Genomic DNA, 10,000 nt, shown 5'->3' on the forward strand with positions numbered 1-10,000 from the left:
CTTTTAGTTTATTTTTAAAAAGGTTGGTACCGTTCTGTATCATAGCATCTTGCTTTCAAAATTAAAACAGTTTTGATAAACTGCCTGGTATTTTCTATTTGTTCATGTGTCACGCGTATTTGAGACTGTATTCGTCAACTACTTTTATGTGATTCTTATGTTTCTATGGGGATTGAATTGTTTTGCTTTGGCCCATAATGAACAGCAGCGTCATGGTGTCGACCTCTAGTGGCCCGTTCGGGGAAGGTCAGGTGCGCTGGTCCGCACGCATGGATGTATTGATAGATGTATGATGAGGTACCTCATCCTCGCTAGGAGAGACATGGTGCTGGTGGTCTAGTTAGGCCAGAGCAAGGATGTAAACATTGAGTTCACTGAACTTGGGTTTGTTATGGGGAATCATTTCAGTATTTTCCTGTTCCATTCGTTAATTCAAGTAAAAGGGAGGTGTGTGTGTGTGTGTGTGTGTGTGTGTGTGTGTGTGTGTGTGTGTGTGTGTGTGTGTGTGTGTGTGTTGGTCAGTCGTCAACGCAATGATTTAACGATTTTTCAAGGGTGGTCTGTGACGTGGCCTGTAAAATGTTTCCATCTACTGGAGCTATAAATAGAGCTGGGTCACGTGATCGGCCACACAGTTTACACACAAACCAGACGCACACACTGTCGAGACTGAATCACGCAGTCACTCCACGCACGCGTTCTACCTGTCCCTGTGAGTATTTGAGTGAAATTTAGGAGAGGAGGACGCCACAAGGCATATACTGCAGTACGCACACGCACATCCTGAACCCCTCGCTTTCTTAGGGGGCGGAGTGAAAGAGGAGGAAGCTGGAAAAGAAGGTGTGAGTGTGTGTTGAACGTCAACGTCCGAGGGAGGAACTGTGAGGCCACATTGTCCGGCTGTAGAGGGCGCGCGCCGAGCGTCTCGTCTTGTGTTATTGATGAGGAAGTGGTGTTCACTATGGGTCACTGATATCCCCGCTATAGTCGATCAAGATCTACTCTGATAGCTGCACCATGGCACACGTAGGCAACGGAGCGGCTGGAGAGGACGAGGTGAGACACACGCACACACCCACACACACACACACACACACACACACTCCACTTCTCGCTAGCCTCTCTGTACACAGTAACCAGATATCTACTTTCTCTTATATGTTGTCTGGTTAACCACCAGGGGTTACCACGTAGACACCACGGGAGCCATAGCAACCAGCATCTATTCAATTCTGCTTTAGATTAAAGCATACACACACAAGTCGGCTGCCGATAAACTGGCTGTGTAAACACTCTATGTGTGTATATTACTCGGTCTCTGATGGGTTCATGACTAATTGATGAGCTCGCTGGTGTCACAAGAGAACCTCCTGAAACTGTATGTGTGTTCGTGTGTGAGTGTGTGGGTGTGTCAGTCTTACTAGTCTGGTGAATGACCTGGAATCTGCAGGTGTGTCTTGAGCGACATAAGAAAACAACTCTATATTATCCTGCAGTATCTATCTCCCCCTCTCCCTCTTTCTCTCTCTCCCCCCTCTGTCTCAATGTCAGACAATGGCTGGTCGCTTGTCTCTGGAATTTCGTGAATGCGTCTTAATAACAGACCTGATAGTCCAGCATTTCACCCATTAGGGAGAGACAGAGAGTCACAGTCACAGACAAACACACACACACACACACACACACACACACACACACACACACACACACACACACACACACACACACACACACACACATTTATCCTTAAAACAATATCAATGGTAAATCATTTTTGTTTGTCCTAATTACAAACAAAAAAATAATTAAAAAAATACAAGTAAACACCACAAATTTACTATTATATTATTATACAGTTGGTACATTGACTTTCTCAGATAAACTCTGCTGAAGGAAGATATGAAGGTCCTTACCCACGTGTTGTGTTGATCTGGGGCCTTGAATATCCTCTCATGAGATCTACAATGAAAGACGTCTAGTCGTCGATCGCAATGCCTGCTCAACAGCGAGCCATCGTAGATCTATTAAGCTTAAAGTAGTACATATGATGTGTAAACAAAGAACTTGTTTATCCGGGGAATCTGCTGTTTCCGTGCGGATGTTAATCTTTGACCTTTTGGTGCATACGATTTATGAAGCGATCCAATCATAACCTGAATTAGGTGTTGACATGACAAATGAACAGGTTATGATCAAGTGATCTTGTGATCTTGATCATAATCCGATGTGTTTTAACCCGGGGTCAAAGGTCACATATCAGCCCATCCAATGTGTTTCTTCTCTTGTCCAGGAGTGCTTTGAAGATGCCTTTGAGCGAATACCCGTGTGAGTACACGCTCACACACACAAACACAAACACAACCCCCCCCACACACACACACACACACGCACACGCACGCACGCACGCACACACACACAGACACAAACACACAAAAAATAAAATACATAATTTGTTCCAAAAGGTCCTCAACAGTGTTAGTAACAGTTATATTACAGTTAATCCAATAAATTCTCTCTCTGATATAGAGTGTATATTGTGTGTGTTTGTGTGCGTTTCTGCGTCTGTCTGTCTGTCTGTCTGTCTGTCTGTCTGTCTGCCTGCGTGCGTGCGTGCGTGTGCGTGTGTGTGTGTATGTGCGTGTGTTTTCAGGGCCGGTCAAATGGACTTGCGTACAGCCATACAGGAGACACAGTGTGCTCTCAATCTGGTCCTCAACAACAAGTTTAATGAAGCCCTGGAGCTGCTGAAACCATGGTAACCATAATATATACATGGGAACCCTAATATATACGTTGCATGGTAAATAACCCTAACCAGATATAGTTTAGTATATATATTTGTATTTGTATATATATAGCCAAATATAGATACAGTGTGTTTGTCTATATAATGTGTATATATTAGAGCTGTCAGTTAAACGCGTTATTAACGGCGTTAACGCAAACCAAATTTAACGGCGTTAAATTTTTTATCGCGCGATTAACGCAATTATTTGATACAAAAAAAAAAAAAAACTTTTTTTTTTTTTTTTTTTCTTTGGCTCAAAACAAAGAAGCAGTAGCCTGACTGCTATGTTCAAATGACATTTGTTCAAAGCAGTCGTTTAATTGCACTATAGGCTCTTTTTTTGTATCGTCCTGTTTTGATCAGTGTATATGCCAATGTTGTTATCAATAAAAAATCATTTGCACAAGGCAAGCCGATGCACTTCACCATGTTGATAAGAGAATTAAAATGAGAAGAATTATGGGACAAAAAAATCAAGGGATATTTAGCATATAAAAATAATTTGCGATTAATTAGAGTTAACTATGACATTAATGCGATTAATCACGATTAAATATTTTAATCGCTTGACAGCTCTAGTATATATACATGGATCCTCAGGTAAAGATACAGTGTGTATGTATTATATATATATATATATATATCCAGGGTAATAGACAGAATGTATGCATGTATGATGTGCATGTATATAGATTTCCAAGTATAGATATATGTACATTTATATAATGTGTATAACGTATATTGATGTTTGAATGTGTATGTATCTATCCTGTATATATAAAATGGTGTATAGAGGCAGTATGTATGCATGTATGTATATGTATGTATGTATGTATGTGTGTGTGTGTGACGTGTATATATATGTATGGAACATCAGGTAGAGAGAGAGTATGTATGTATTCGGTATGTGTGTATATATATATATATATATATATATATATATATATATATATATATATATATATATATATAAATATATACATACATAACCATGTATAGACAGTATGTATGTATAAATTATAGATATTTTTGTATCTCCAGGAATAGGGACAGTATGTATGTATAAATAATTCTGGGTCTCCAGGTATAGGCACAGTATGTATGTATAATCTATATTTCTGGGTCTCCAGGTATAGAGACAGTATGTATGTATTCATAATATATATATTTCTGTATCTCGAGGTATGGAGACTGCATAGGTTTGTATAACTAATATGTATTTCTGGGTCTGGTATAGAGACAGTATGTATGTATAATCTATATTTCTGGGTCTCCAGGTATAGAGACAGTATGTATGTATAATCTATATCTCTGGGTCTCCAGGTACAGAGACAGTATGTACCACGCTCTGGGCTACAGCAGCATCCTAGTGATGAAAGCTGCGATGACTTTTGAACATCAGGACATCCAGGTCGCCATGGCAACCATCAAGGACGCCCTCAACACCTGCCAGAAGTAAGTGGGTGTGTGTGTGTACTGGCGTTTGAGTTTGCAATGGGTTATTTTGACTTCCATGACATACTTATTCATGTATATATATATATACAAACTATGCATTGATTTATACCGGTGTATTATTTAAGGTTAATTTTCACATGGATCTCTCGCTATCTCTCTCTCTCTCTCTCTCTCTCTCTCTCTCTCTCTCTCTCTCTCTCTCTCTCTCTCTCTCTCTCTCTCTCTCTCTCTCTCTCTCTCTCTCTCTCTCTCTCTCTCTCTCTCTCTCTCTCTCTCTCTCTCTCTCTCTGTCTTTCTGTCTCTCAGTTAATTTAGTTAGTAATTGTGTTTAATGTTCCAGGTTCAGGAAGAGAAGCTCAGTTGTTGGTTCTCTGTCAAAGCTGGTCAGCATGCAGTCCCATGGAGGAGCTCCTGAAGGTGCACACACACACTCACACACACACGCCCTCTCACACTCACACCTACACACACACACACACTCAGACTCAGACTCACACACATATGTTTAGTATGTGTTTTAGTGTCCCATGTGGTCCCTCGGTGTCCCTGCCGAGGGACCACAGATGCAAATTAGCTGTTCAGCTAGCTCTGGTATGAAAGCTGTTCTGTACATGTCCCTTTCAACTAAACTAATAAACTAAACTAAACTAAACTAAACACACACAGACTCACATAGATATGTATATGTGTCAATATAATTGTGTGTATATGTCTGAATAGATATAGTTGTCTATACGTGTTTATGGAGTTGTCTGTGTGCGTATATATTAGAGCTGTCAGTTAAACGCGTTATTAACGACGTTAACGCAAACCAATTTTAACGGCGTTAAAGAAATTAACGCGCGATTAACGCAATTCTTTTATTAAAAAAATAAATAATAATAATAATAATTCTTTGGCTCAAAACAAAGAAGCAGTGGCCTGACTGCTATGTTCAAATGACATTTGTTCAAAGCAGTCGTTTAATTGCACTATAGGCTCTTTTTTTGTATCGTCCTGTTTTGATCAGTATATGCCAATGTTGTTATCAATAAAAAATCATTTGCACAAGGCAAGCCGATGCACTTCACCATGTTGATAAGAGAATTAAAATGAGAAGAATTATGGGACAAAGAAATCAAGGGATATTTAGCATAGAAAAAGAATTTGCGATTAATCGTGAGTTAACTATGCATTAATGTGATTAATCACGATTAAATATTTTAATCGCTTGACAGCTCTAGTATATATATATATATAAAAATATATAGTATAGTATATGTTTGGTGTATCTGTCTACAGAGGAGATCCACGCTGAACTCTGCTACGCTGAGTGTCTACTCCAGAAGGCTACGCTAACGTTTGTGCAGGTAGGCACACACACACACACACACACACACACACACACACACACACACACACACACACACACACACACACACACACACACACACACATATACACACACACACATCTCTATGTTTATATATGTCTCCCTCTCTCAGGATGAAAATATGATCAGTTTTATTAAAGGAGGAATAAAGATCAGGACCAGCTATCAGATCTACAAGTAGGACCAGCATCTTTAATCCGAATCCATTCTCTGATCATTCATCTTTATTATCGTCAGATTTGAAGCAATCTGAATACAAACAATCTGTCCATAATCTGATTTTAATCTGATTAATTTTATCACATGTTTGATCCAACAGGGAATGTCAGAACATGCTAAATGCCAATCAGGACCAGGCAGCCAGCTCTGATTCGTTCACACAGTTTGAGGGCGGGGTCAAACTCGGCATAGGATCTTTCAATTTGGTGGGTCTGGTGTTTTCTGACACTCTCTCACAGTTCCCCTATCTCTCTCTATCTTGCTCTGTCTCTTACTGGTCCTCTACCTCTCTCTATCTCACTCCCTCTAACTGTTCCTTAATCTCTCTATCACGCTCTCTCTTACTGGTCCTCTACCTCTCTCTATCTCACTCCCTCTAACTGTTCCTTAATCTCTCTATCACGCTATCTCTTACTGTTCCAAAATGTAAATACAGTGAAAATGTACTTTTAAAGTGTGTACTAAGTACCGTCTCTGTCTCTCCTAGATGCTTTCCCTCCTGCCACAAAGGATTCTCCGATTGTTGGAGTTCATAGGATTCTCAGGGAATAGGGTAATTAAACACACACACGCACACGCGCACGCACACACACACACACACACACACACACACACACACACACACACACACACACACACACAAGCACACTGTTTAACCTCTCTCTTTTCTTCTGTGACTCCTTCTCTTAACTCCCCCTCTCGGCAGAACTTTGGTCTGAGTCAGCTGATGGAGGGCTCAGCCAATCACAGCCTGCGTTCCATCCTCAGTGCTCTGACGCTCCTCTTCTACCACACCTACGTCTCTCTGATCCTGGGTACCTCTCCTCACCTCCTCATCCTCCCCCTCCTCCCTAGCTCCTCCTCTTCCTCCCTAGATCCACCTCCCCAATCTCAAACCCTCCTCTCCTCCTTTTCACCCCCACCTCCCCCATCTCACCTCCTCCTCATATCCTCAACTCCTCCTCCTTCTCTCCTCCTCCTAGCGTCCTCCCTCTCACCTCCTCACCTCTCCTGTTTTAACCTCTTCCTCACCTCCCACCCTCTCTCTCACCTCTTCCCCTCCTCCTTCATCTCACCTCCTCTCTCTCACCTCTTCCCCTCCTCCTTCACCTCCCACCCTCTCTCTCACCTCTTCCCCTCCTCCTTCACCTCCCACCCTCTCTCTCACCTCTTCCCCTCCTCCTTCACCTCCCACCCTCTCTCTCACCTCTTCCCCTCCTCCTTCATCTCACCTCCTCTCTCTCACCTCTTCCCCTCCTCCTTCACCTCCCACCCTCTCTCTCACCTCTTCCCCTCCTCCTTCACCTCCCACCCTCTCTCTCACCTCTTCCCCTCCTCCTTCACCTCCCACCCTCTCTCTCACCTCTTCCCCTCCTCCTTCACCTCACCTCCTCTCTCTCACCTCTTCCCCTCCTCCTTCACCTCCCACCCTCTCTCTCACCTCTTCCCCTCCTCCTTCACCTCCCACCCTCTCTCTCACCTCTTCCCCTCCTCCTTCATCTCACCTCCTCTCTCTCACCTCTTCCCCTCCTCCTTCACCTCCCACCCTCTCTCTCACCTCTTCCCCTCCTCCTCCTCACTTCCTCCTCACCTTCTCCCCCTCTTCCCCTCCGCCTCCCCTCGTCCCAACCTGTTGTTGGTGTCCTTGTTGTGCAGGAACAGGTGAGGGGGACCTGGTCGAGGCGGAGGCCCTGCTTGAACCCTACCAGCAGAAATACCCTAAGGTACGGCTCACGCCTGGGTCTATATAGTGGCTGTTCTGCACATTACTGTACCGACAGCAATATTCTGTGTCACCTTCTTCTGACAAATGTACTTATTGTAAGTCACTTTGGATTAAAGAGTCTGCTAAATGCCCTAAATGTAAATGTACATGTAAATGTGAATGTAAATATAGTGGCTGGATCACCGGGCTAAAGGGGCTTTCACTCGCGGCATGGGTGATATATGTTACTGAAGGTATACTTATAGGTGATGAATTTCTATATGGGTTATTTCTATTTATTCTACTTCATTTAAGAATGCTCGATTCTGATTGGCTGGGAGGGGTGCATTAATCCGGCATATTGCCCGCTGACTTGTCGGTTCTACTTGCTGCTGACTGAGCAAAGTAGATCAATACGCCGCTTGTATCGTTTTCTATCACATACATTTCCAACATGAGGTCCATAGTAAAAATAAACCAAGGAGTGCATGTTTGATCGATCGTCATTAAAGCTGACTTGATACGAATGTAGCAACTACGTTATTAAACTAGTGATCAGATCCTGCCTGGTGTGGTTGCTATAGAAACGAGTTACCTACAGCTGAGCTAACGTTATTCACCGTAGTTCTAAAGGGAACTACTTTTCGAGGGAGATGAACTTAAACAGAGTATACATTTAATAAGCATGCAATACGAATAAGAAAAAGGCTAATTATTAAAGTATTTGAATTGTTTTATTATGTTGGCCGGCGCGAAGTAGAATAAACAGAATAATCACCTCAAGGCAGGGCAATAAACAGTTTGATATGCCCGGCTCGCGGAAGGTTACCGCCCTCGACTTCGTCTCGAGCGGTAAGCCGTCCACGAGCCGGGCATATCAAACTTTTTATTGCCCGTCCTCTCTGTGATTATTCCTTACATATATTGTGTCTCTTTTTCTCTCAGGGTTCCATCATCCTCTTCTACACTGCTCGTATCTCCGCTCTCAGAGGAGACTTTGAACAGGTCACACACACACACACACACACTCACGCAAACACACACACACACACACACACTCACACACACTCACACACACACACACACACACACACACACACACACACACACACACACACACACACACACACACACACACACACACATATATACACACAGGCACACAAATATGCACATACATACATACATACATACATACATACATACATACATACATACATACATACATACATACATACATACATGCATGCATGCATGCATGCATGCATGCATGCATGCATTCATTCATCCATTTATGCATGCATACACACATACAATCATACACAGTCCTTCACAGACATGCAATATACACTATTCCTATACAGCTGTGAGTATACCTGTGCAGATGTGAGGGTATTGTACCTGTGCAGGTGTGAGTATACCTGTGCAGATGTGAGGCCAGTGTACCTGTGCAGGTGTGAGCGTTCCTGTGTGCTCCTCCCCCAGGCCCAGAGCCGGTACGAGGAGTGCCTGGCAGCGCAGAACGAGTGGCTGCAGATCCACCACCTGTGCTACTGGGAGTTGATGTGGTGCCACTCGTACCGGCAGCAGTGGCAGCAGGCCTACACCTACGCTGACCTGCTGTGTAAGGAGAGCCGCTGGTCCAAGGTACCCACTCACGCATGCATTCAAAGATCCAGAGGTTCAAAGGCTACTACTCGTACTGGACTTGCAGTGAAATGTGTGTGTGACACACTCTGTATTTCTGTGCTTAAATGGAAATAAAATGCAATAGAATAAAAATAGAATACAAGTTTTAATACCAATATATACAACACAAAAAAGATAAAGTAGGAAGTTATTAAGATATTACAGGTATGCTAAGTTATTAAAAATGTTTACACGTGCACGAGGTGTGAAATCAAGAATATTATAAATAAATATAAAATTACAATTAAATTAAAACTGAGATGTACAAATTGTATTGTGCAATATGGCCAGGGTTAAAGTGTCAAAGTGCAGGGGGGGGGGGGGGGGATTGTCCAGTACTCTGCTCTGGTGGGCAATTGTCCAGTATCACTTAGTGACTGAGTTCAGGGCTTTATGTACACCCTGTACACACCACATACACGTCTAAAGACACACAAGCAGGCCGGGGATACACTACAGGACTGGTCGACGCCAAATCACTTGTTTGGGTTGAAAACTGTTCTGGTTGCATCTCATAGTCTTTTTAAAAGAGTGTTTAGCTATTCTTGACGTCAATGTATAAAGTTGGTCATATGAGGGGTTTAAAAGACTGGTGCTAGTTCTCTATTGGCTGTGAACGTACTGGACTTTTGCCAATGCCCCTCACCTGCTCCAATGGAACCAAATGGTTACGTTATTCCCTATTCTTCTGTATCTCGTATCTTTGGTGGTTTACTCCTCTGCTTTAAGAACAAGGATGTTGGCCTCATTCCTGTTAAGGTGTGACCGG

General features: G+C 42.8%; 2 protein-coding genes across 6 annotated transcripts in view; both read left to right on the plus strand.

The window, feature by feature from the left end:
- Nucleotides 1-83, plus strand: part of LOC115529313 (flocculation protein FLO11) — an 11,244-nt gene extending 11,161 nt beyond the window's left edge. For all 4 annotated transcript variants that reach the window (XM_030337936.1, XM_030337934.1, XM_030337935.1 and 1 more), the window contains exon 10: nt 1-83. This exon is cut by the window's left edge and continues 133 nt beyond it. The gene's annotated coding sequence lies outside the window, so the exon portion shown is untranslated.
- A 528-nt stretch (nt 84-611) lies between these two features.
- Nucleotides 612-10,000, plus strand: part of LOC115529315 (tetratricopeptide repeat protein 39B) — a 14,142-nt gene continuing 4,753 nt past the window's right edge. Inside the window, exons 1-14 of one of the 2 annotated variants that reach the window (XM_030337940.1) lie at nt 618-712; nt 805-1,056; nt 2,291-2,325; nt 2,651-2,755; nt 4,112-4,243; nt 4,587-4,663; nt 5,528-5,595; nt 5,731-5,795; nt 5,938-6,043; nt 6,325-6,390; nt 6,544-6,652; nt 7,494-7,561; nt 8,488-8,547; nt 9,028-9,189. In XM_030337940.1, coding sequence (XP_030193800.1) covers nt 1,018-1,056; nt 2,291-2,325; nt 2,651-2,755; nt 4,112-4,243; nt 4,587-4,663; nt 5,528-5,595; nt 5,731-5,795; nt 5,938-6,043; nt 6,325-6,390; nt 6,544-6,652; nt 7,494-7,561; nt 8,488-8,547; nt 9,028-9,189 — 1,092 coding nt within the window. In that variant the 5' untranslated portion in view covers nt 618-712; nt 805-1,017. Of the gene's footprint in view, nt 1,057-2,290; nt 2,326-2,650; nt 2,756-4,111; nt 4,244-4,586; nt 4,664-5,527; nt 5,596-5,730; nt 5,796-5,937; nt 6,044-6,324; nt 6,391-6,543; nt 6,653-7,493; nt 7,562-8,487; nt 8,548-9,027; nt 9,190-10,000 lie in introns of both variants that reach the window. The other variant, XM_030337938.1, reaches the window with a different exon arrangement.

The sequence above is a fragment of the Gadus morhua genome, chromosome 17 (assembly GCF_902167405.1).
Source record: "Gadus morhua chromosome 17, gadMor3.0, whole genome shotgun sequence".
NCBI classification, from domain to species: domain Eukaryota; kingdom Metazoa; phylum Chordata; class Actinopteri; order Gadiformes; family Gadidae; genus Gadus; species Gadus morhua.